The sequence below is a fragment of the Leguminivora glycinivorella genome, chromosome 7 (genome assembly GCF_023078275.1).
Source record: "Leguminivora glycinivorella isolate SPB_JAAS2020 chromosome 7, LegGlyc_1.1, whole genome shotgun sequence".
Lineage (NCBI taxonomy): Eukaryota > Metazoa > Arthropoda > Insecta > Lepidoptera > Tortricidae > Leguminivora > Leguminivora glycinivorella.
Genome location: NC_062977.1, coordinates 8,845,969 through 8,873,515, shown reverse-complemented (window position 1 = coordinate 8,873,515; position 27,547 = coordinate 8,845,969). Strand labels below are relative to the sequence as shown.

Here is a 27,547-nt window from a genome sequence, read left to right as displayed (position 1 = left end):
GGCAGACTCCTTAGCCTTAAAATTTGTCCATACATTAAAAAAAAAAAAAAAAAAAAAAAAAAAAAAAAATTTTTTTTTGAATGCAGTTTTACCAAGTTTTAAAAATAAAATAAAGTCTTCTTTCAGCAATATATCCTATCTGTGATATTTTAGGTACTTTCCCTTCATGTCCCATGGTCTTGGGACACCCTGTATACCAAATGTTGTTATATAGAATGTTACTATACCAAAAAAAGTTATAACAATCATTACACACCCCATCCACACAGGTGCCATCTTGGATTTTGTCCATTGAAATCTTTCCGACATCCGATATCGGATCGGATAACATGAAAACGGACTTACAGCTAACCGAAGTCCGTCACTATGTACACTAGTGATCGAATTTCTTTCGTACGAACCTCATATAATTTCCAAACTGATGTTCACGACTTGTTTGTGATGCAAAAAAACTGTATTCGGGCGTTAGTTGGAATACGATATCGAGATAGCTGCAAACCATATTTTATTAAACACGGCATACTTACTCTACCAAGTCTTTACATTTTGGAAATAGGTATGTATGTCAGAAAAAATATGCATCTATTCAAAAAGCTACCGAATAAAAGACAAAAATACAAACTTGATCTTCCGGCGCCAACACTTGAAATATACCGGAAAAGCCCTCAATATGCAGCCGTTAAATTGTATAATCACATACCAAGTTACATAAAGGCAGAGGAAAGGGACCCTATATATGCTAATAAGTTGAAATCGCTCCTCGCAGAAAAAGCATATTATTCAGTCACAGATTTTCTGAATGACAGTTTTATTTAATAACACAGTGCCTATTATCTCATATCCAAAACCTATTGTTAAGTGTATTTTATACTAACATAATTTAATAATTAATTAAACTTAGCTTAAGGAAATGTTTGCTATACCCTTATATAGGGTCCATGAGAGACTGCATGTATTACCTAATTGTAACATCTTTTGTATATTTACCATGGTGCAATAAATATTGATTGATTGATTGATTGATTGATTGAAGCCATCAGTTCGGCAGTCCAACGAGGTAACGCAGCCAGCATCTGCGGCACCTTACCGCGGGGACCTTTTTTAAATTTAGTTTAGTTTTAGTTTTTTATTCTTTCTACACATAAGAATTTTTGTATTTAGGATAATTATTTAATTTATACGTTTGCATTTTTGAATGAAATAGGTAAATAATAAATAGAATCTAAAATTTCCAAAAACGAAAAAGAAATGTCAATATAGGTACTCATTTAAACTCCCACTTGATTTTAACATCAAAGTAAATGATTTATTCAGCACCATATCATGACTTGATAAGGACTCAAAAACAATACAAAATCATAGAAATACAAACGCTTACTTTTTTTATGGTTCCTAACGTGAACTAAAGTGTAAACATATCTGTTGCTTGCGAAATAAAACAATTACTATAGGTAGGTATGTATTCTAAAAATTCACTTCCTATGACCCCACACTTGTTGTTCAAAAAATGACTTCACGATTACAGCCAGTTGCACGCTTAATGACCCGGCGGGCGGGGTCGCGGCGCGGACGGAAAATTATACCTTTTTCCAAGTACACGCTCCGCTTGTTTACGTTTTTCCTTTCACGTTTCTGACTAAAAATACGTCAGCATCCTGCCGTTTGGGACGGCCGCCATTGGTCCGCCGCAGGAAACAGGGGAGGACTCACGGAGGGGCCCCGCGCCCCGCTCATGAAAAGCCACACAAACTTGCGGGCCAGCAGAAATAACCCTGAACGCTGGAAGCTGCGAAACCGCGGCCAGTCGTGTTGTGCGTCTCAAAGTGGTAACAAGTGATCAGTAAACATGGTTCTGGACACAGAAGATTGGGTAGGTGTTTTCTACGTTTTTGGTTTAACAAGTAAAAAAAAAACCAATTTTATAAAAAAAAACTTGATACAGTATTCTATGTTTACTCAAACGTTGCTCTTGTTTTTATTCTGGAAAGTGTAAATAATCGTTTTGGATCTCGTGGATGCGCATGAGTGGTGGCTAACAGGCGCTGTCACTCGCCCTGCCTGTAACGTGACGTATGCGGACGAAAGTGCGACGATGACTTGAGACACCTGCTGAAATGACGGCTGAAACATCGTTTCACCAGCTTTCATGTTTTTTTTTTCTATTTTGGCTTGTAATGGAGAAATTTTTTTTTTAGCCATTTGATACTTGTCCTACTTACTTAATAGTTGTTTCCTGTAGTTTCCTCTTTTGCTGTATTCAATATAGAACTTAGTTTATACTCGTGATATAATGCAGTAAATAACATCAGTTTCATGAACATAATTTACAAACATAAAAACCCACACACTTTTATAATTCAACGTTTTGACGTCATTATACCTAATTCGTTCGTATATCATATTCTAAAAAAATAAATACAGTTTTAGCGACTCGAACGTCTATTAAAAACTATTTGTTCTGATAACACATAAAATTATTTTATGGCCCTTTGCATTGGGAACGGGTATCCATATCCGCTGAATAAGCTGAAAACATGGTGCCCATTTCACAAAGCTTCGAATCACAAATTACAAGCGGATAGGATTTCAACTTGTCATATGAGTCAGACAGCGACTACCACTTATAAGTTGCAACTTGTAGATTCGATATCATTCGTTGTATAAATTAAGCAATATGTATAAATTAAGTACACGGTTAGCGTACAACTGAATTAGATCTAGATATCAAGAAGTATGAGTACTGAGTGCAACATGCACATGCACGCCATATACTAACCGAACGGTGATAATGATAACGCACCGTTAGACAGACCAAGTGCAAACACCGGTTCGGAAATGATCATTAGTCATAACTAGACATGCAACTGTTTATTCGCTACTTTTGTCTGCGGTGCGTGTATGATGCTACAATCTACATTTATAATAGCAAACTTATTAAGTATTACATTTTGTTACATTTGTTTTTTATCATACTTTCGTGTGTGGAATATAATGCCTTAAAACAACCTGAAGGGTTAGTTTCTACACCGCTAATTTGAACACTTAAGTATAATATATTTTTACCTATCAATCAGCTTTCTTTTGTATATATGTAATCAGTTAACGTCCATGTCTAGAAAAAACTAAAAGGAATAGGTACAACATACAACATTTCAGCGAAACTTTAGCCTTTTATGAAAAGCTTTAACAACTGTCCCCTCTCTTCATAATATTATTTTATCTATAATGTTTATATTAAATGTGTATAATATTTCTATTACAGGCCAATGAGCTCCCCCCGGAACAGATTGCCGGTAAGTATCAAAATAATATTATATTTACTCTCTGATCAAAAATAGTACAAATTAAAAGGTGGCAGTGCACAGTGTCGTCCCGTTTTCTTACACATATTGATTTGAAAGGGATGACACTACGATGTCGCCAATTTTTTATTAGGGTTCCGTAGTCAACTAGGAACCCTTATAGTTTCGCCATGTCTGTCTGTCCGTCCGTCCGTCCGTCCGTCCGTCCGTCCGTCCGTCCGTCCGTCCGTCCGTCCGTCCGTCCGTCCGTCCGTCCGTCCGCGGATAATCTCAGTAACCGTAAGCACTAGAAAGCTGAAATTTGGTAACAATATGTTTATCAATCACGCCAACAGAGTGCGAAAATAAAAAATGGAAAAAAATGTTTTATTAGGGTACCCCCCCTACATGTAAAGTGGGGGTCAATATTTTTTTTCATTCTAACCCCAACGTGTGATATATTGTTGGATAGGTATTTAAAAATGAATAAGGGTTTACTAAGATCATTTTTTGATAATATTAATATTTTCAGAAATAATCGCTCCTAAAGGAAAAAAAAGTGCGTCCCCCCCCCTCTAACTTTTGAACCATATGTTTAAAAAATATGAAAAAAATCACAAAAGTAGAACTTTATAAAGACTTTCTAGGAAAATTGTTTTGAACTTGATAGGTTTAGTAGTTTTTGAGAAAAATACGGAAAACTACGGAACCCTACACTGAGCGTGGCCCGACACGCTCTTGGCCGATTTTTTTCTACTCTTTTTGGTCAGACTGTAAGGTGACGGACCCAATCATGGACAGTTTAAGAAAAAAATTCGCCTGTTTTTGATATTTCACTGATAAATGTAAAAATTCTACGGCTAAGCGTGTTAAATCTTGAATGTCCTATCCTTCTTTTACATTTCAAGCGTATTGCAGAATAGATACTCGTATTGGTTTCTTCATAGTTAACAAATTAAAACTAGGTGTTTTTTCTCCAATTATGGACGGCAGTTCTCCAGTAATGGATCCCCCATTATGGACAGAGAAATAAGTTTAAAATTTTACTTTTAAAGCCAACTGATACGCAATGAGTCAATTTTATACACCATAAAAACAATTAGTTTGGGTTATTTTAACATTGGATTGTTTTTGGTAAATTTTGGTTTTGTAAATTGTTGTTTGTCGATCATAGGAGGTACGCAGTTTTTCGGGTCCAGTAATGGACACTCGCAAAATAACGTCATTTCTTTATATCTTTGGAGCAACAAACTAGTATGTTTTATACCTTATCTCATGCTTAATGCAGTAAGTAAAACGCATTCAAGATTACACCATGCGTTATTTTTTTATTATTTTATACATGAACTCAACTCTCTTAGCAACATTACTAAGAATTCGTCTTGATATTTTTTTCAGTAAACTGGTGAATTTTATCATGTCGCCAAATCCTTCAGAAATAACCGAATTAACTGAAACTTCAAAATGAAACAGCTCTATAACTCTAGTTTATGGTACATAGCCGTCAGTTTTTAGAAACTTATTTTAGATACTTATTTTTAAGGATTTGTGTTTTTCTGTCCATAATGGCATCACCGTCCATTATGGGGTATTTTACCTTACATTAGAGATAAAACACATGTGTGTGTCATTTCAGTCATTTGGGTAAATATGAGTTGTTTATAATATCAAAGGAAAAATATTTTTACATTTTGTTTCTTCAAATATTGTTTATCGTGAAGCTGAAGCTAAAATTAAATGGTTTTTCGTACGTACTCGTATATAATACTTATATGCCTTTCCCAAAAAAAAATCTATGACATATTAAGTTACATAAGTTACTTAATCAGTCAACATTAAATACTTACTTAGAATTATGTAGTTACTTAATCGTAATATTGCTGATTTATATTAAAATTATACTAGACTTAGAAAACTAAAACTAAACCTATCTAAAAAATAAAAATACGTAAAAGTCTAAGCCCTGGCTTCTCGGCAAGGTGCCCATCACGCAGGCAGCATTCCCGCGGGCCGCGCTGTATTGCAATAGCAATTCTTTGCATATCTACTTGTTTAACACAATACTAAGTCCTATTTTCATACTCAAACAGCACGATGTATGCACATGCACTAAAGCCCGACTGCATCGGGGTCTCCAAGGTGATTTAAAATGGCGTACTATCATTTCATAACCAAGAATTATGGAACTATAAACTCGATCAGTACCTATTATGCAAAATGTGCAGTTGGTGAAAACTGCAAATACAACTGGAGTTGTAGTCAGTTTCACTAGACTGATATTATCGGATAGATTGACCGGAATAACAGACAGACAGTGATTCTTTTTTGTTTTTTGTCGAGCACACGATACTTATTTCGATTGCAACAACTAAAGATACGAGTAACAGGCGTAGGTACTCCTATGTCTACCCTTATTAGTAAACACGGTCTTTATAAGAGAAACTAACATTTCGTACTAGTTATACCAGCTTTTCACAACGGCTTATGAGAACTTAGTGTTGATACCCGTACTAGTTTTTACAAAAACCACTGCCATCTGACCTTCTAACCCAGGGGGTAAACTAGACCCTACTGGGATTCATCCGGTTTCCTCACGATGTTTTCCTTCACCGAAAAGTGAACATTTTGCTCATAACTTCCGAAAACATCATTGATATTAATTGACCACATGAGAACATCATTACATATTTTTATAAGAAAACTTTTGAACAGAGGTTCATGATTTTTTCAAACCATGAATTATTTTAAAGAGCTTGTTTCAAAATGTTCCGGGCTTATTGAACTATCTCGAAATAACCATAACCAACCATTCACCTTGTAGGGCGTGACCTGATAAATTTATTGCAACTATTTTTAAACAGATACAGAGTGGAAACACCCGATGTTCATGAATAAACTACAGGATAGGATCTTAGTTCAATGGGTTTATTGTCCCGGATTTGTAAGTTCACATTTTTGACACATTTGTTTTGAAGTATGTTACGATGTGGCTAAGACGCATCGTTTGCCAAATCTAACGATTAATTTCGAATTGGTTGAATCGATTAGGCCCTATGTACAAGGAGGCGCTTATACAAATATACGATTTCTATCAACTTACTGAAATGCAACTGAAATGTCATTTGAATCGAAATGACAGACTGCCACAGCACTAGTTTAAAATTAAAAATGAATGATAAATGACATAATAAGCAAATCCTGCGTGATAAATTAATATCGTAAAATACTCACCAACGAAGATCCGCAAAAATGTAACATGTGCTAGATTATGTTTAATTAAAGTAAGCGAAATATTGTTTTTAAGTACTTGATTTTCTTAAATATTATTACAGGATTTTATTTAAAATTTCATTAGGTTGCGTGAGTTTACGTATTGTGGATACTGTCATGTGTCAAAAAGAGGTTCTTACAAATCTGGGACAATAGTTTACCTAAAGTTTTCTCAAGTAGGTATATAAATCGATTATTCAGTAAATAGACCACAGGGACACTTATCACGGTATATTAGTTATTTTAAAAGACTGTCATAGGTATGAATAACCAATTTTCACCCTGCTGAGGGGCCAGGGCCTGGATGGTTTTAAGTTTATTTTTTATTTTTTAGATAAGTATAGTTTAAGATTTTTTCTTCTTAATAGTGTAATGTGTATACCCTGTTTAATTTTAATTATTTAATGACCTATGCTTTTAAATTCTTTATTATAGATATGGACATACGTTGACTATGAACGGGTACAACCATGATTTATAATTTTACCTAAGACCCGGTCTACATATCACAGACTATTTAAAAAGTTTAAAAATAATAAAGGAAGATACCAATTTTCTATGTGCACTCAAAAAATCGTGATTCTGTGAAAACAAGACACTTCAATAAGAAAAGTGAAAGCGAGCCGCATGAATAGTATATATGTAATTATACATACATACAACATCATGAAGTTTCTGCCAAAAAAATAGCACTAGCGATAAACAATCTAAGTAGGTAAATGCATGTGTAGGTTTAGAATTAGAACTTACCCTGCTTTCTATTGTACATAAAAAGAGAACTGCAATAAGATGTGAATTATTTAATCAGTATTTTTTATCAATAACAGATATTTAATCTGAATGCCGTATCAAATAATAAAAAATATTGGATTTTGTTTGGGCGGGCGGCGTGGCGACACGGTTGGAAGGCGGCCAATTCTCTCGAGAATCGGATTAATGGCATACTCATTGTTTAATCAAACTTGTGGTTTTGATTACAAAAAAAAACTGAATTAGGACACAAAAACTGGTATGTTTGTGTTTATATAGTTATGTACTTTGTTGTAGTATTTAATGGAAATACATTTTGAATAAATACTACCATCCTGTATCTCGGTTTTGTCGACTATAAAAAATATAATATTGTTTTATTTGTTACCGTATTTTATTCTTGGCCTATGTAAACAAGACCGGAACAGGTGAATTTACCTCTGGTTAGAAAACCAGTGAAAAATATTGCCGGGTATCTAATAGGTACGGTCAACCAATTTGAATCCTAGGCCACTGTAGAACCTTTGCACAGTAAACGTCAATGTGACTTCTTAAGGGGAATAAACACGGTTTAAATGAGACAGGGTTCTAGAGTGGCAATCCACTCATACCACAATCCTGTGCTACCAACTATTTGGTCTACTCTAGTAACAAAACACTGGAACGGTTGGCTCACCCTGAATTAAAAAAAATCTTTGAAATATTGGATTTAGATTCGATATGGATGGGATATATCAGTGTCAAACGTTTCTCTTTAAAGTAACAAAAACACTGACTTATCCCATCCGTATCGTATCTAGAGCTGCTATTTAACTTACCATAAAGTTCGAATCGAGCAAAATTATTTGCTAGGATGCTACTTGTAATTATATGTATATGTATGTATAATGAAAGTATTTTCCCCTCACTAGCTCGGAAACACGTGTTTTGTCCTTTAATACTAGCGGGTAAAAACGCATTTTATCCACTAGTGGATAAAGTAATATGACCTTGAAGAGAGGCAAATTTTCTGCTTTAAAATTGATAAAAATGGGTTAATCTAGTGATGAAGATTTTTTACCACCTGTGGCACTACTGGAAGCAGTGATAAACGCGTTTTTTGCGTTGTACTTTCCTCGCTATAGTGAGGGGAAAAGTTTTGTGTTACACACGAGTGCAAATGTCTTCTCGTGTGTTGAAAAACTCCCAAGTTCAGGATTCTATTCTCGAACCACTCGCTTCGCTCGTGGTTCAACTATATAATCCTTTCGCTTGCTCGTTTTTCAATTCCACACTCGGCGTTAAAATACAATTTTGCACCCTTGTATAACAAATAACTATTAACAGTTCATTCATACAGTTGTTTGGAAAATTTCTGCAACACTACACATAAACTTCACTGACATTGGGAAATCAGTTTAAGGTTGAATTTAAATACTCGTACCTACACTAAAACACTGAAAACAATTACAGTAATTTTAAACTGTCACGGTTTATATGTACGGTACGGCGGGTCAGAGAATAGGCTAGTTTCCTATACTTAAAATAAAATATTTTATGCAGTGCAGGAAATAAAGCACTACATAATTAAAAGAAAATTGTGGTCAGTAGTCAAGTTTAAACACTTTAAACATAATTTATACTTAATAAGTCAAAGAGAAAAATATAAAGTAAATGAATTGACCGTGACGTCACTCCTCAGTATTTCATAGTAATTCCATATTAGTAAATCGTTTTGACAGATCTTAAAAGAAGCTGATTTGACTAGTAGGAACCTAGCCTATTGTACTACAGTAAATAGTAACGTAAAACAACACCTAAAAACTCAATGTCTGTTACTACTTAGAATACATAGTTCTCTTAAATAGTAATATTAAATAATAGATACTTTTCATATTCAGCCCGATTTGCTATTTTCGATACTGTAGGTTCATTGTTTACTTAAAATAAAACACAGACGGCCATTGTTTTATGTTCGCCACGGCTCTATTTCTGTTACTAATCGCAATCGGTTATAACCGTCCCATATCGAGATTGGGAACATGCACAATCGATCCAATTGAAACTTCTAGATCACTACGAATAGCTGATTGACATTCGTTTAATGGTTTATAAATACAAACTTGCAGGGGCCGATTTTACTCGTGATAATAAAAGCGGTTATTAAAAATTATTTCATCTGAAGTTTGCCACTTGAAGTTTGTTACTTTTAACTATAGGTATTCACCTACATAAAATATTTTAGAACCAGTGCTACCACAACAATACTCACTGTTAGAAGTATGGTCACCGAACTTTTAATGTAGACGGCTTTAGGTGTTAGTGCGTTTTCACATTATCCGATCCGATATCGGATTTAGGACCGATATTTATTTATTTATTGCGCAAATTTACAAAAAAAGAAGTACAAATGACGGACTTAACGCCTTGAGACATTCTCTACCAGTCAAACATCGGGCTAAACAGAAACAGTTGGTTTGGTGCACGATTTTAAAATTAAATATGAAAACACAGGCCAAAATTGCAATCGCAATATACATACTTATATATAATAAATATAAATATACCTATATATGGTCAGATTAAATAAATAAATAAATAAAAAAATATTATAGGACATTCTTACACAGATTGACTGAGGCCCACGGTAAGCTCAAGAAGGCTTGTGTTGTATAATATATGTTGCTTAATATACACATATTTCATATATAAATAAGCCCCATATATTTAAGTCTCGCCATCTTTGATTTTTTTTTCCTTTGAAATCCTTCATACATCTGATATCGGATCGGATGCATAATGTGAAAACGCACTTACACAGCGTTGCGCTTCGCAAAATATCTTCAAAATATGCATATACACCAAGTGACAAATTTACCTCAGGTAATTTACCGAAAATATTACCTACCTAAACTAAGTGTAAGTTCATACGTTAAGGTTGAAAATAAATTTTCACCTGATTCATTCATTCATACGTGGTTCATTTATTATCCACTAATATGCTATAAGTGACTGTTGGTTTACTGATATTTGCCAAGTGTCGCAACGCAAATCATGCGAGTATGCCGTTAATACTAAAATATATGAATGTATGCCAAACACACAAATCGCTGTTCAATAATTGCAAATAATGCTCTTATCCGCTGAGTCACTGCCACAAATATATTTGCTCTTGTAAACAAACAATCAGAAATATTACTTTTGGATAGATATGTAGATTTAATAAATATTAAACTTTTACGCAAAATTATAAATTTAAATAGATATCTCATTTATAAATTATAGATTGGACATACACAATTGTACTTAGTTTTTCTTTCTTTCTTTTTATTGTAAAGCATTAAAATTATACATAAAATTGAATGTCAAAATTTTGAATATCACGTAATAACAAAGTGTTTATGCTACAACAATAATAAAATAACAATAATAATGTTGTTTAATATGGGTTCGGTATACATTTTACGTTAGTGATTTGTGAAAAAAATAACAAACAAACAAATCAACACAAATCAAAAAATCGACCAGAACAAATCGAAAAATATTCAATAAAATTATTTGATTTGTTCCCTAGTTTTTTAGGCAAAACTTAAAATATTTATATGGTACGCGGTCAGTATAGATGTAACTCAACCATTAGATCTCGGTTGTAAATCTAAAAGTTCTCACAATAACTAGTGTACAAGTTTACAAGTTAGTGTACAAGACCATTAATAATAAACTTCTGACAACTTAACAGGCAAATACGAGCCAAGAAAAACAAAGTTGCGTTTATATTCTAATTAATTACAATAATTACAAATATTCACAAATTAACTGTAATGAGTCCATATTATTGTTTATGAACTGGCTTTGACACTAAAATTTAAATGATGTCAAATAGATAAAAGAAATGGGAAAGATTTATTATCAGGAAACTTTCTTGCCAACAGATTAATTAAAAAAAGACACAATAGTGTAAGCGCCCGGACTCATTTCGAAACAGAAGTTTTCACATTCGTGCGTGTCGCGCGTGGGTAATTAATAAACAGCTAAAATCTAGGAAAAATAGCAATAAAACTGGGTGGGTCTTTGAGACAACTGCCAAGACGTCGTGACGATTAAAATTAACATGCTGGCAGAAATAAAAGTTGTGTTTTGTAAACTTTTTTGTTGCCAAAATATTGTGGGACAGCTGCGCGGTGCTGAAGGGGCGACATTTGTTCCGCGCCGCTTTGCTGATGAATAAAATTATTTCAAGTTGCTTATCAGATTCAAAGCGCTTTACGGCCTTGACTCCGATTACTGCTGTCGACAAATTGAGCACGGGCTTGCGTCAGTAATTAGGTGGAGCAGAGGCGGAAACTGTTAAAAGTGCCATTATATGCCCCCGGCAAGGTTTAGTGTTACATCAATGCAGATGTTCCTGACGCAGATTCTACATTTATTTTTGTAACACATCATGCGTCGCGGTAAATTATGATAAAAATGAGATCGGCGGTAACAGCTTAAGATTCATTGCAAAAATCATCGAGGTAATCGCAGCACCTACCTACTCTGTATAATATAATCTAGTTTAGGGTTTGAGAATGATGAACATCGGTTATAGGTATATATCAATATACAGTAGATATAAATTGTTTTTCACCACACCAACTGGTAAAGGCTTACTTTGCTATTCGAAAACAGATAGCAAAATTGCATTGTATGCACGAGAGTGTAAAGTAATTTCATACAAATTTTAACTTGACAGTGAGCTGGCAGGTAGAATTTACCTATAAATTATGATTATGTATCAAAAATATTGAATTAATTGATAAAATTGATTTAGTTATATGTTTTTCCCCTCACTAGCTCGGAAACACGTGTTTTGTCCTTTAATACCAGCGGGTAAAAACGCATTTTATCGACTAGTGGGTAAAGTAATTTGACCTTGAATAAAGTCAAAATGACTGCTTTAAAATTGATAAAAGTTGGTGAATCTAGTAATAAAGATGACTTACCACCTGTGGAACTACTGCAAGCAGTGATAAATGCATTTTGTGCGTTGTAGTTTCCTCGCTATAGTGAGGGGAAAAGTTTTGTGTTACACTCGGGTGCAAATGTATTTTACTTCTCGTGTGTTAAAAAACTCGCAAGTTCAGGATTCTATTCTTGAATCACTCGCTTCGCTCGTGGTTCAACTATTAGAATCCTTTCACTTGCTCGTTTTTCAATTCCACACTCGGCGTTAAAATACAACTTTGCCCCCTTGTATAACAAATAACTATTATAGTCAGTATTTTGTTCGTGATGGTGTGGTGAAAAATTTTGTGTTTAGAATAGAATAGAAATCATTTATTCGTGACAAGTGAAAACAGAAATTATTTACACAACACAAAAATATAGGTACATACATAATAATTGCCACGAAATGGTCCCGACTCAGCATGGTGTTAGCCTGGGAGGGCCAACGCTGATCTTCCGTCGGGGCCATTGCGAGTGAAAACACGGAAAGCACACACACATCACAAACAGGATAAAAAGTTGCAAAAAAAGTACACAATTTAAAATAAGACAATATTTCCAGAGTTTATAAATTATACATTAAAATACTACGACCATAATTTAACGTCAACAGCTAACAGCATCTGTTTCACTCGGGGCAAAGTTTGTTTAACCTTCGTGCCTTGAAACCATCGCAACGCTCAAGATTCCACTTTTCGAGCCACTTGCTACGCTCGTGGTTCGTGGTTCAATATTTGAATCTTTCGCACGTGCTGTTAAACAACAACTTTGCCACCTTGTAAAACAAATAACTATAGTTGGGTCCTTACCGACTCTTTGTATTTTTATTACTCTATGCTTTAATTATGGTTGCTAATTATGTCTTTACTAAGTTTTTGTCAGATTATAATTAATTATAATAGCCACAACTCGACACACCCCTTATGATCTAACCATAATTCATAATGTGTATTATACATTTTATAATTTTGTTTTATTTAAGACATTTATCTCCAATATATATCATTTCGACGGTGAAGTAACAAGAACTCCTAAGTACAGGTCGATTACAGAGATATGTATAACTTTTTCACCTTATTACAATGCAATAAGGTGAAAAAGTGGATACATATCTCTGTAGTCGACATGTACTTAGGAATTCTTGTTACTTCACCGTCGATTTATAAGTAGACACCTCGAGAACTAATGACTGCCGTCCGTTTATCTATCAAGCTCATCATTAAAACTGCGAAAGTTATTTCAGTTTTCTGGACTTGATGTTTTTCTAAAATATGACGCACGCATAAAAATACAGCAAATTCCAGAAAACTATGAAGAAATTTTATTACTTCATAAAATAATCTACCGGACGCTTAATCGCCATCGTAATATTGGATGCATGATTAGAACATTAAAAATTTACAGTGTGATGTTTTGACGTTAAGGGGGGGGGGGGGGTACATTTTTCATGATCTACTAAAAATGTTATTAGGGTACATGTGGACGTTCTGGTTTGTTTGTTATTTATTGTCGGCCTACATACGGGCTATACGGCCGCGCCGGCGATGCACCACGTTGCTGCACAGAAATAGCTGCGTTGCACAACTTATTCGCACTAGGTGCATCTCAGAGCATTGAACTGGTGTCCTAATCCTAACGCACCCCGCCGAACGATCAGTTTGGCTCTTTTTATTGCCAGTGCAACATCGACAACTGCATCTCTCCAGATTGCATTTTGTGAAACTTAGGGACTGAAATTATTTGAAAAGTGGTATAAAATTTAGTACTTGTTTAATATGGCCCATCATAATTTAAATATCGAAGGTACGCACCCAGAAAAGCGCTAAAACGTTTAGGGGTATAGTTACGTAACAAGTTCCTAGATTAAAAGTTGGTGTTATTAATTCCAGTCCTTCGCAAGGCCTTCGATGGCTTCGACCACAACCGCTCGGGCAGCATTCCCTGCGACTTCGTCGCCGACATCCTCCGGATGATGGGTCAGCCCTTCAACAAATCCATCCTTGAAGAGCTCATTGAAGAGGTCGACGCTGACAGTAAGTACCTACCGTGTTAAAAAAACTTGTTCAAGTTATTTTTCCACGTGAAGATAGTTATGTGGAGTAGATGAGTACTAAACTATTTTTACTGTCCAGATTTACTTGCTCAGTAAATACTTACCTAAATAATTTTAGATTTCTTACTATTTATTTTGTTATTAAACAAGAGAAAGACTTTCCCTAAAATCTCTTACATACATATCTAATTACTACTTATGTGTATATTTTAACGGAATATCAAGATAGTCTTCCAAAACACTAATGATTTCGATAATATAATATTGGATGTATCACATTTCACCACATAATATAATATTTGAAAACTATGAGTTTTACAAGTGTAAACTTTTAACTGAAATCGAAAGTGGACTGTATCGCAAATTACGTGACGACGCGTGAATATCAAAACTCCGGAGAGGTTATTTCAGTGCCTGCCCACTTTATCTTGCTTGTCTACATTTCGTTTGTGAAGTTACCAAAATAGATTGTGCCTTGCTAGATTTTTATTTCTTTCTCTCTTTTTTCATTTTATACTGGACTGTATTAGAATGAGAAAATGTATTAATAAGATGATATTTATATGTAGGTACATAGATTTAAACTGAGTAGCACTACGTACTTACTTAGACATGACCCCCATTTGACCTTATTTATACTTAGTTATACAGGTTAACGTAGAAACAAAACACTACTTTTCTCATAATGCCAAGAAGTACGTACCTATAGGTCGTATAGGTAATTAGGTATGCTTAAGTACCTACAGTATTTGACCCATTAGCACTTGTCTTTTACAGATTGAATTGATACAAGTTACAAATACATCACAAATATCATCTGTTTATTCCAGAGTCTGGTCGCCTGGAGTTCGGTGAATTCGTAACCTTAGCCGCCAAGTTCATCGTAGAAGAGGACGCTGAAGCATGCAGAAAGAGCTGAGAGAGGCGTTCAGATTGTACGACAAGGAAGGTAGGTTGCTTTCTCCTAGGAATTTATCACTAAATATCAGGCGAGGTGGCTGCTCTTTTGCCTTATATATCACAAAAACTTCCAAGGAGACACATGCATTTTGTTAGACATCCTTTAATATAATTATGCTACATAATATATGCTATATGATAAGCCAGAAATTTGCTAGATAAACACCTTATTGTAGAGTTTCTTAGGGTACGCCAATTTCAGCTAAGATTTTTTGAATTGTGGGGACGCCTATGTAAATGTTTTTATTTTTGTAGACAATTTAATGCATAGATTTTATGTAGAGAGGAGCTATAGTTATATAAATACCCCTATTCCCTTGTTAGTGATATTACTTTGAACATCAAACGCCGTAGATATTTCGTCACTACATTTTAAAAAATTTGTATCTTCATCTGTCAATGAAAAGAAAATTGTAGTAAGTATGTATGGAATGCATATAGACTTACTGCGTTTTAACTTTGAGGAACAGCGTGAGATACGAGATTTTTTTAAAGTAGTGACGATTTCCTTGAACATTAAACGCCCTAAAAACTAAGTTCGGCAAAAATGTGGCGGCTAAAGTTATTATAGGCTTAGGACTTTTTATGGCATACCATGATTCTAAAATCCGTGGAGTCGACATATGAAAAATTTTCGAAGTCAAAGTCAAAGTCCAACAGTATGATGTCTTATTAAATATAAATATTTATACATACTGACACAACGTTACCTAGTTAATTTTAATCGAACGTAGTTAATATTAACTAATAATGTTATTTATTAGTAAATTTTATCATAATCCTATATAATAATACCCAAAAATTACTATTAAGATAAAATCAACTACGTTTGATTAAAATGAACTCAGTGACGATGTGACAGTGTGTATAAATATTAATATTTAATGTGACATCATACTGTTGGACTTTGACTTTGAAAATTTTTCATATGGCCACGGATTTTAGAACCACGGTATGCCATAAAAAGTCCTAAGCCTAGTTATTATTATGTTGTTGCCTTTGTTGAGAACCAACAAGATTACCTAGATAAATTAATTAAAGTATAACTTATCTGTTTGCAGGCAACGGTTACATTCCCACGTCGAGCCTGAAAGAAATCCTCCGTGAGCTGGACGATGCCCTGTCGGAAGAGGAGCTCGAGGGGCTCATCCAGGAGATCGACACTGACGGCAGCGGCACCGTCGACTTCGATGGTAAGTTCCACTTAATACAATCACAAGAGTCACTACATAATTGGGCATTTTCGCGAGAACAATCACCAAAAATATTTTTTCTAAGGTAGGTAAATTTTATGTTTTTCCTACTCAGAATCACGAGCCCTTTCGATCCAGGGCAAAATACAGGAGACAAAAAATGGTCCCAAAATTTTCTATTAAATATTTTACATACTTTCCACTTTGTAACCGCTGTACAAAGTGTTTCAAAAATGGTAACAAAGTGGAAAAGTTAAATTAGGGACGCTTTTTTTACCTAGTAGGATCGTAAGGAAAAACATTCAATTTACCTATTTTGAAAAAAAAAGGTTTTGAATCTTTTTTCGCGAAAATGCCCAATTCTATGTGAAGGCGTAATTTGAAATGTGACTGTCACTGTGACTATGACAATTTCTGATGATGAGCCCTGCACGGGTAGCATGGTCGCGCGATAGACGATAAAATATCAGGCCGTCCCTATCGCACTACTAGTAAGTGTGATAGGGACGGCCAGATGTTTTATCATTTATCGCGCGACCATAATTGCCTGCCTGGTGTAACTGAACAACTTCATCTAGTTATAAATAAGAAACATTACAAGTAACAAATGGTTTAAATTGATGATTAAATGTAACTTTGTATCTATTTATTCATATAAAAGTATGTCAGAATTCGAATGAATTAAATGGTTACACAAAAATAATCAGCGTGTTATCGTCTATTGAAATTAGCGCCATCTTTCAGCAAATACTAAACATTAAGAACTACTGAGAGACGTACATGAATAGCGAATAGCGAGCGAAGTTATTGAACGGGCGAGCGATTGTAAAACAACTCCGCTAGATGGCGCTTGTTCAACAAAACACCTTATACAACGTGTATCTGCTAATACTCAAAACCTCACACTACACTTAGTAAAATAATTGCTAATTACCATCATAAACTATAAAACTATTTATTTATGTGCGTTACTGCGGCGACATAGGGATTATCAATAGACAACTAAGATATCATTGTAAAGCACTTTGAGGTTTTGTCACGGTGGATTTCGCAATTGTAGTAGGCGGGTTTGAGCCAATATTAAGAGTGACAAAGGTTGTGATTAGATGCGAGTTTAGTTTGTAGTGACTTATAATAAACATTAAAATTAAAATGACAAACAACATCAAGCTCGTAGCTGGAAAGAATGGTTGCCCAAGTAACCGGCCAGTATTAACAACCCTAAATATTGAAAAAGGTAAACAACCTCTAGCGATGCGATATGTACATTGTTGTGTTGCAAGTACAGTGGAATAGGCTTGTAAAAAGATAATTAATCATGTTGATTTGAATAGAAATATTACTCCCATCAAGATATAGCTCAATCGATTCTACTCTCGATTCTGAATAGGCGGTTTTCATATTTTTGGTGTTAAGTGGTACACGGTGTATTTCAACTATTGCGCAATTTAGTTAGGTATAAACAATGATATATCTGTCTCTCTCTAAGTCAGGTGTGGAAACACCTGTGAGGGGAAGGCATCTTTTGCTGAGAAAACGTGAACTTTAATTCGTAGAGCGTATGGGTGTAAACAAAGCACTTATGATCTTTCTCTTTGGAGCCGATACATCAAACAAAAGCGCCTGCAGGTGCGTCTTCGAGGCGAGTCCATTACCAGGAAGAAATGTCCAAATAAAATGTCTGGACAAAATTTCCTAGAAGAAATGTCTAGAAAAGTGTCCAGATCCGTGCCTTTAAATAGCTCCGGGAGCGTTATTTGATTCATTATTTTTCAAGCATCGTGGACCGACAGTCGACTCTGGTTTAAAGTGTAAATTGTTTTAAATAGTGAGGAACCTCTGCCCAAATTTCTAAGTGTTTGATTTTATTGTGAATAAAATCTATGTTTTGTTCTCGTAAAGTCAGCATTTGGGATAAGTGCTTAGAGTTGTTTAGCTCTGGTACTAATGGGTAGTGATTTCTGCTAAGTTTAAGTTATGTTTTACTAGAAGTATTGGAAGTTAGTGAGTGTTTACTTTATTCATGCCGTCTATCGTTTGGTTTTGTGGGGAACATATGTTCTTTTCAGAGCTTGATTTTGGATGGTAGATTCCGATTCGGTGGTGCAGGTTTATTGTCTTGTGCTATTGAGTTGGAGTTTATATGAGTGAAGTGAGCCGCTAACGATTCGGTTCTTCTTGTCAGTTTCAATGTTATTGTGATAATCAAATTTAATGGTTAAAGTAAATAATACCTAATCAGTTCAAATTAAGTGAAGAATATTTAATTATAAAGCCAGATCGCTGCCCAGACAGACAGTTTGTTTAGCCTTGCATCGATTAACCTAGCGGCTGTTAAACTATTGATGCAAGGAGGTCCGTAGTTTTACCAATACAGAGGGTTAAATTGGCATTTTTCTCTTTACCAACATAGAAAAATGAAAATATCTCTCCCTCCCTGGTTCTTCAATGCCCAGCTGTTAGCCTAGAGCGAGGACATTATATGTGTCATTTGGAGTAATCCATGCTTGTTCAAAGCGGCAGTATTTGAAGGCCTTGTATATTTATTGTCATAAGTATATATCATATACACAATAGGGAACTATCCTACCCGATTGCCTCCCTGTCCACGGACGCCTGCATCGGGGGGGGATAAATACACAGACTTATAGGGTTTGCTTTCTTCAGTCTAGTCTGCTGAACTCTAGCGTAGTCAGTTTAGGTATACACCGCGTATATCCTAAAACTCTGGTTCCATGGTGAGTACGAACAGAGTTTTTATCGTTTTAGAGTAGGGAACTTTCTATCTAGTAGGGTAGAATCACACACATCGATAGGTAGGGAAATAAATAAAGTTCTGTATAAAAACCTATCTTATCTAATAACTAAAAATAAATTATGTAAAAGTAAATTAAATTCAAGATCTAAAATTACTGTGAACAAAATTACTGGGTGTTAGAAGGTATTTTATAAATAATATCGTGTGTTTATTCTTGGTATAATGAAACTTCAATATCATATTTATTATCGAAGTGTGAAAAAGCTTTGAGTTATTACTGGTTAATTCATCTAAGTGTAATTTGTAATTGTGGTAGCAATTTCTGATTCTTCATGTGACAGCGATCATTGAGTGTTAGCTGGGGTTTGTTTAGGGACCAGTGGCATGCGGGCGCCGTCCACTGATGGGAAGCCGAAAACTCCGAGGAGTGATTAAGCTTACTTTTCTTGGGTTTTCAATTGGAAGCTTCTTACTCGATGTATCGTTGAAACAGTGAAAGGGTCGAGAAGTTATGGTCTATTAGCAGTATTGGGGAAAAGGGGGGTTTAGCTAGGGAAAATGAAACAAAATAAAAGGGGGGTTAGTTCATAGATAGATAGCCCTTCTGGTTTGGCATAGGATTCTCAACAGAGCAGTTTGGTTGAGATGAGGAGTTTCAAACCACAACGCAAGCTTCGAGCCCAATTGAAACTACTAATAGGGCGTAGTGGATGATTACTAAAATATTTTTTATATTATTTACCATTTATAAACGAAATTATGAATAAAATGTCTGGCGCCTATAGGTTTTTTCCTGTTCAAGTTCGTATGTTACTTTGCTCGCACATCTTTCACAGGCGTTATTTAGCGTTAACATAATCTCCACGTCTTTTGCCTATTCGTCCAAGTTAACGTAATTTTCACAAAATTATGCTGAGTTTTAATTAGTGGGTTAAGTTATAATTAATCATATGAGTCCAATAGTCGTATCTACTTCGCATTAAAGAGTTTGGGTTGCTATGGTTCATATCGAGGGGTCCTTCTACTACCATTAGACGATCACAAGGCCAAATCTACGGGGTATTTTTAAAGGATGGTTAGTTGTAAGAATGTTTAGTCAAGTAAGTAAGTAAATAAGTGAGTGGGTGCGGAAGTTCGGTACAATTTTGGATAGGCCGTAACCAGGATGTGAGGTATTACCATAGGGTTTCTTTTAATTACATAACATTGAGATATATTTCACATATATTACAATACTAAACAGTAGCTTTTTTAGTTATAATGTGAGTGTGTTTGGTGGGGCGTCGCACGTTGTCGTTAGGTGGGACGCTTTTCTGAGGACACTCACATTTTGTTGATCGTGAAGCGGAGTGCGAGTGACTTTGACTATTGGACTCAAATTCTTTATTAAATACTTGTCAGATAGTCAATCACAAAATATTGACATGCCTTGAAGTGCAAACTCTGACAAATATCATCTAATTCATGCAGTTGAGGGTTGATTGAAAAGCAAACACTTGCATACCTTTAATTAAAAATAAACATAATTATATATGAAATCCACATTATTATTTTACAACTTAAACTTTTATTATATATTCAATATTCTAGTCTTAATAATGTAAGGTAGTGCTTTAGTCATATTGCTATTCGAAGTACATCTGTTGTCTGTCTTTTGCTGGCATAGTCATCTTCATCAGTCATCAAAAGTTAGTCGGCCATTGTAAAACTCAGGAACCATTCTTTATTCTACTAACTGCTTCTAGTCATCTGAAAATAGAGATAAATATGCATTAGTTGGTTGTAGGTACCTTTTACATTTCAATTTAAGTGGTTTTATCTAAGTAGGCATAGATATAAGTAGGTATAGGCACAGAATATTTACAATAGTACAATTATAGGTTAGCAATATCTGTAGGATGCCATATACCTAAAAATCAGTCATGTACATACATGAGTTCCTTATTTTAAATAGCAGGGGGTGAGGCATTTCAAAACATTAGTACAATTTGCCAAAGTAGGAAATGGTTACAAGTAGATCAGCGGTAAACAAGATATGTCTAGTGGTCTAAAGACATGGGGGTGAAAGTCTACCCTATTGACAGCTGTAATGTCCTAGGGGCATTATATTTCATATTTAAATACTTAATGTCTTATTTATCATAGCTAGGAAACAATTTAATGGGGGTGAACATTTCCATAATCATTACACAGATTATTTTGGAAATTTACTACAGGAGCGTCAATATTTCATAATTTCAACTAGTCCTGTTCCAGTTATTAAGTAGTATTCACAATGATACTTCATTTCTACCTTTGCCCAAGCAAGAAAGATAGGATGTGTACATACACACATGTACAGTAAGCCATACTGTGACTTAGGGCTTTTTCATACAACTTTTGTGTAATTTTTCCAACAATAGGCTATACTTGTACCTATCTACGGCTAGAATAAGCTAAAGTAAGAGTAGTTTTAGTCTAAGGAAGTATGTAGGTACCTAATATTAAGCTTAGCAACACATTTGTAATTTTCCTTGTATCGGGGTAGACAACGGTAGACAGTTGTCATGATGATCATATGGGCCGGTAATATGGCAGCATTCTTCACATTCTAGAAGTGGAAGGGGTTCATCTTGTAGTCTGTAAAGCAAAACAAAGCAGAATATTAGATTATAGAAAGAATAGGCTAGGTAGTTATAGATTTTTAAGAATTTCAATTTTTTAGTATGCAGTTTTCGAGGAACAATTGATGATCAGTCAATATGACATCTTGACTTGGGTTTTGGGTATCCACTCAAAGGAATATCTTAGCACCATTTTCAACACTATTTCAACTATACATTTATAGAAATACACAGGAAGTATTAAATTTCATGGAATACGAGTAAGCCATATGTACCAAACTTTTCACCGAGTCTGTCTGAGTAACTTTGATTTCTAAAATATACCTCGGTGTTTAATTAGGTCATAAATAAGTTATCTAGATTTAGTTTAACTGGTTTAGAGTAGAATAATGTTAGCTGACAGGATTAGAATATGATATTTAATGCTGAAAATATTACTCTTAGGAAGATATCCGTCTGTCTTGAGCGGCAAACATGAGTAAAAAACTTATATAGATATACACAGTTAAAATAAGGATTAGTGATATATTAAGGTCAGGTCTAAGCATAAGTTTAGTATAAAAGTAGGTACTTACTTTGAAAGTTAGTCATCATTCATCGCCATCAGGAATATCTTTATCACATTGTAATGGTTGACAGTTTCATTACATAATTCCATCAAGTACCAAGGGAACATTTCAGTGGGTAGTAAACTTGCTGAAAAACAAACAAACTTGTAAATATCATTCATTGAAACAGAGCAAAGTAGGTTCACTTAGTATCCATTATTTTAGAAGCATAAAGAGTAAGTTTAAGTAACAGGTTTTATAGATAATCGGTCTTAGGGGAAAGTAGTGCAAATAATAGTCTGTTACTATAAGTTCCAAGTAGGTCTGGGATCTTACCTTCCTTGCAAAGTTGCTTTTCGAGTAGGCAACTTAATTCACTTTGTCAGTGGAGGCATACCTCTTTAAGACATCTTTTGTATGGCTGTATGTTCATTAGATTGTGAATTTGAGCACTAGATTTTCTATTATCGTGATGAGAAACACAGTAAAACACATGTCAAGGTTCCAATGCATTCATATCCTCCAACGCGGTCGTTCATATTGTTTATAAATAGAGTTATGTCAATTTCATAACCTCAATTTCGAAGATCACAATTTACATTATAATTCGGATTTTCAGTTTGATAAAACAGAATCACTTTGTCGTCAGCATCATTTGAGAGCAACGAGTATCTAGGGCAATGATTTCTTTGCATTTTCTTATTTCGTCTACTCTTGCATTTTCTTGCAAAAATGACAAAATGGCGTATACGCTGTATGAATGGCGGAAGATTGGCGTCGGCGCTGTTTCGATTTGTCATTTGTTTAAGCAGATTTAAAAATGACGCGGTTATTTAAGTAATTCTAATTGAAGATCACGCGATTAATGACGAGTTTAAAGAAGAACAAAAGCAATGTCGTGCCAAGAAAATATTATTAAGACACATTTAAGTCAACGGAAGTTAGTACCGATCTGATATTGCCATAAGTCAAATTGTGTCCCATTAATCTGGCGAAAAATTAAATATTTATTCATTGTAGAAATTAGAAATCATATTTTGTCATAATCTTATTAAAATCGACATACCGTAACGAGAAGTACCTAATTTCGAGAAGTATTTGCTTATTTTACCTTTTTCGATTGAAATCTTTAACTTCCGCAATCGAAACTACCTTTTAACTACGAGTTTCTGACATAGATGGCGTGCAACAACGATTCTTTACTTCGACTTTTTTGATCGTAAAATATGGATGACGTTAGTATTCACGAAAAATGTCGATAAGTTCGTGTAGTTTGACGTTTTCAAAACAAACAAAAGCCGGCTAATTTGAGGTTAGTTTGGATAAATTACGGTTTTGTGAAAGAAAGTAATGTAATTTAGTTCAAATTCAGTGAATATGTGTTTATTTTATCTGTACAAATGGTTGGTAGCGTTATTTCCCTGTCGCGAGAGGCAAAAGTGTGTGTAAAAAGTGTAAAGTGACGACCCGTTTACAACCAAAACTTGTGTTTGACGATTGTTCTAAATAAAAATGCAGATTGTGTGTTAGAAGGAAGTATTTAAAATAATTATTATTTAGCATCAGTGAAGTGCAATGGTCAAAAGTGGTGTTCAGTGTCTAAAATTCTGCAAGAAAAATGCACAAAGCAAGTGAGTACAAATACAAACAAATATTACCTAGTATTTAGTCGAAACAGTGATTGATTTGGTATGGTTTTTAGAAACTGATTGTATATGACATTTTATTACAAATTATTCCTTCTTATTACATACAATTTTACGGAAATAGTGCGCTGAAAACACTTCAAATTTCAACAATATTGATTATTTTAGATTTCGAATGTATTTTGTATCTTAGAAAAGTTTAAATCGTGATATGAGTATTCATTACATATTATTTCATGTTCGTGAATTAAGTAAAACAAAATGTTTCAAGTAAACTTAAATATTACATAAAATAATTGGGAGTTTAAAATACCTTCGTCCGTTAGTTCTATTTGATTGCTAAATTCGATCCTTTTCATAACTCGTTCGTAGCTCAGGTAGTATAGGGATGGACTAATGTATGGGACAGTTCATGCAAGGGTGGGTGTTCGAATCTTACTTTTGCTTCACTTTTTGTAATTTTTATTTTGAAATCCTATTCTATAATATTTTGTTGTTATAGTTACGACTTTGATTTGTTTATTGTTTTAAAAAAAAAATAGATAGTGATTTTTTTTTGTAAATTATGTTAAAAAACTGAAGGAAGGTGGTTTTCACAACAAGTTTTAGGGAGTAGTTAATGTTACTAATGTGGTATTTCATTAGTTACAATTCAAGTGAGAGATATTTTTGGAAAACTGGAAGTAGGTATTGCTCAAAAACTTGCCATTGATTGGATAAATAAGGACTAGTCAACTTTGGAGATGAAGAAAATATTGATTGGTTTGAAGTTGCTTGCTGTGTTCAAGAGTAAATGACTGGATCTTCTGCGGTTATCTTAATTGTGTTCAAGTTTGCAGCATGTCTTCAAGAAGAGATTCATGTTTTCCTGAGTTATGACATCGACTGAGAAGAGAATAGATAGGAAAAAGTTGAAATACCTACTTATCTGGAACCAGGAGCACTAGAAATTCTTTCTAAGAGCCGTATGCCTCTAATGAGGACTAACAGGATCTAATCATCATCATCATCATAACTATCTACTCAAGAACTCATCATTGAACAATAAGGACTTGCTTGCCAAGTAAGAAAAAAAAATTGGGAAGAAAATAATTTGGCTGGTCTTCTAGCTGCTAGCTGTACCTATTCAAGATAAATGACTGGATTTACATACTTGTTGTAACATTTAAATCCACAACATACATTCGAAAAGGACTACACAATTTCTTGGACTATGGATATCATCTGAAGAAATTTATAAGTAGGTACTTATGTACTTATGTTAGGTAGTTGTATTGTTCTCCTATGCTAATAAATAATAGAATAATATTGATCCTAACGGGTGGGCAACGCGCATACGACCTCGGGCGGACCGTTTGCCTATTTGCCACCAACGGGATATGAATATATATATGTAATTAATCTGTTGTTTTTTATAACCTATCTCTGCCATTTTTAGTTTCTTTTTCATTCGGTCCATTGTTTGCTGGGAGTGATACTGGGACTGGGCTGGTTTCGTGTGCTCAGCCTACCCCTTTTGTGACGTGCGGGTGTGATTGCATGTATGTATGTTGACCCAAACCTATCCTCTTCACAATATATTTAGAGCGAATATTTCACGTATCTTAAATTTCGAATCATACCGCTTATCTTTACTTAAAGTTTCATGTCATGTTTATAGTTTCATGTTGTATTTCGAATCTTTTCCACATTATTGGAAAAAAAAATATAATTAAGTATGTATGCATGTTAATTCAGTCTTTTGGTGTATTAAATATTATTTGACCGAGTATTGACTTGTGATATTTGTTGACGAATAAGAGACAATTTAGTTAGGCATGTTGCTATTGCTTATCTTTGGCATTATGTTGAATACGTAAAATCAAGATCATGATAAATATTAAGTATCCTTCATTAAATTACTGTTTAGATATTCATTTGTATGCCTTAAAAAAAAAAGGGGAAAATAGAAAAAAAAAGGGGGAAATAGAGACAACAGTCTAGATATTAGTAGGTAGGGAACTATGTTATTCTCTTTGTGTATTGGAATACTTTTATTTATTTGATATTTTTGCAATTAGTGTTTTTGTATTTAACCAAGTTGGACCTTCATATATTTCATACTTTTTCTTTGGGACTATACTTTCACCTTGGCAAGATAATGATTACATTTTTCATAGTTTTTTCATTACCTTTTTTTTGCATATTAAATTAACTATGTAGTTTTCATCATATTTCCACAGTACATGTAGGTACAGTTGCGCACGGGCATAGGGGAAGATGTGGAGGAATCGTCCTGCCTGGGGATTAACAGAGTTTTTGGTGACATATTTTACTTCTATCTTTTACATTTATTTTTATATGTTTGTGTGTCTATATATGTGTGTAACTCGGGCCGTGAGAGCGTTGCGGGCTGGAGTATTTTAGTTGCTCTGGCGGAACGTCGCGATTTGACTTAAACCAGTTGGCGATATTTGATTTCGCCCCACGTTGCACAAAGTACTTAAACGTTTTAATGAAATAACAGCAGCGGGGAATTCGAAATTTGTAATTGGATAATTTGCGTTTAGTAATTATAAAAAAGAAATGAATAGAGGATCTCATAAAGTTAGATTTTCTTATTTTATGACAGGGTAGAATGGGGTAGGATGGGATAGGTAAACTTTTAAAAATATTATGTAGTAATTTATTTCCATCTTATTATTTATTTTGATTACTTTTAAAAGTTCTGGCTGTCTTTAGAAGTCGTGAAAGCGTGAATGAGGAGGATTGATTGTGTGTATGTGTACAAGTTAGAGATGATGAATGCTTACAGGTGTATGAGTGTTTGTGAATGGCTAGATTTGATGGATGTTAGATAAGAAGGATGTCTCCAATTTATTTTTATGGTATGAGTGGATTGATAGAGACAGACAGGGCTTGAAAGTGGTCAAAACTAGGTTGGTCGGAATTTGCAGGGGAAAATACAACGGGGGGAATTCTGGGAACACATTAGCCATAAAATTCTTATTGGTTAGGTTAAAATCCAATGGATTCGACCCATTTCAAAGGGTAGTATTTTGTGGTTACTACTTCACAAGGTATGACAACTCGAACGAAATCCACACACCTCATCTTGAATGGGATGCATTTGACATCTGACATATATAAGAGCCATAATCGTCTGGTGAGAACGAGGCTCTTATTACTAATTGTTTATCTGTTATGAGTTCAAAGATGTGAAGTTTAGTATCATCAAATAATTTTGTCATTTGTTCCAATAATTCTATAGCTTCGGCAAAAGTGATATTGTACCATATTGAGGTACGTGCTTGTCATTTAAGGTTTGTTTATATATAAAAAAAAAAAAAAACACACTCGAACAAGCCTTAAGTCGATTTATCCTATTCAAGTATGAGACATGCGCCAAGACATGTGACTGAGGGTGGTTAAGTAGAGAAATTGGTTTGAGTTTCGACAGTGGAAATTGAAGGCTTTGGTCTTACAAGGAAGGATCAAAAGGTTTCTTCGTATCTGCATGGGAAGTTTTTGTGATTCTCAT

The 27,547-nt window shown here is 34.4% G+C and overlaps 1 protein-coding gene and 1 long non-coding RNA gene across 2 annotated transcripts in view; one reads left to right on the top strand and one right to left on the bottom strand.

Annotated features, from left to right (window-relative positions):
- The first annotated feature begins 1,725 nt into the window (after nt 1–1,725).
- LOC125228391 (troponin C-like) overlaps nt 1,726–27,547 on the top strand; it is a 30,176-nt gene continuing 4,354 nt past the window's right edge. Inside the window, 6 exon segments of the mRNA XM_048132942.1 lie at nt 1,726–1,870; nt 3,263–3,293; nt 14,156–14,299; nt 15,150–15,218; nt 15,221–15,268; nt 16,341–16,472. Coding sequence (XP_047988899.1) covers nt 1,847–1,870; nt 3,263–3,293; nt 14,156–14,299; nt 15,150–15,218; nt 15,221–15,268; nt 16,341–16,472 — 448 coding nt within the window. The 5' untranslated portion in view covers nt 1,726–1,846.
- LOC125228392 lies at nt 20,646–23,975 on the bottom strand. Its single transcript, XR_007177280.1, has 4 exons — nt 22,718–23,975; nt 22,409–22,529; nt 21,708–21,849; nt 20,646–20,979 (listed from the first exon to the last, which is right to left on the bottom strand). It is a non-coding gene; the product is annotated as an uncharacterized LOC125228392 (long non-coding RNA).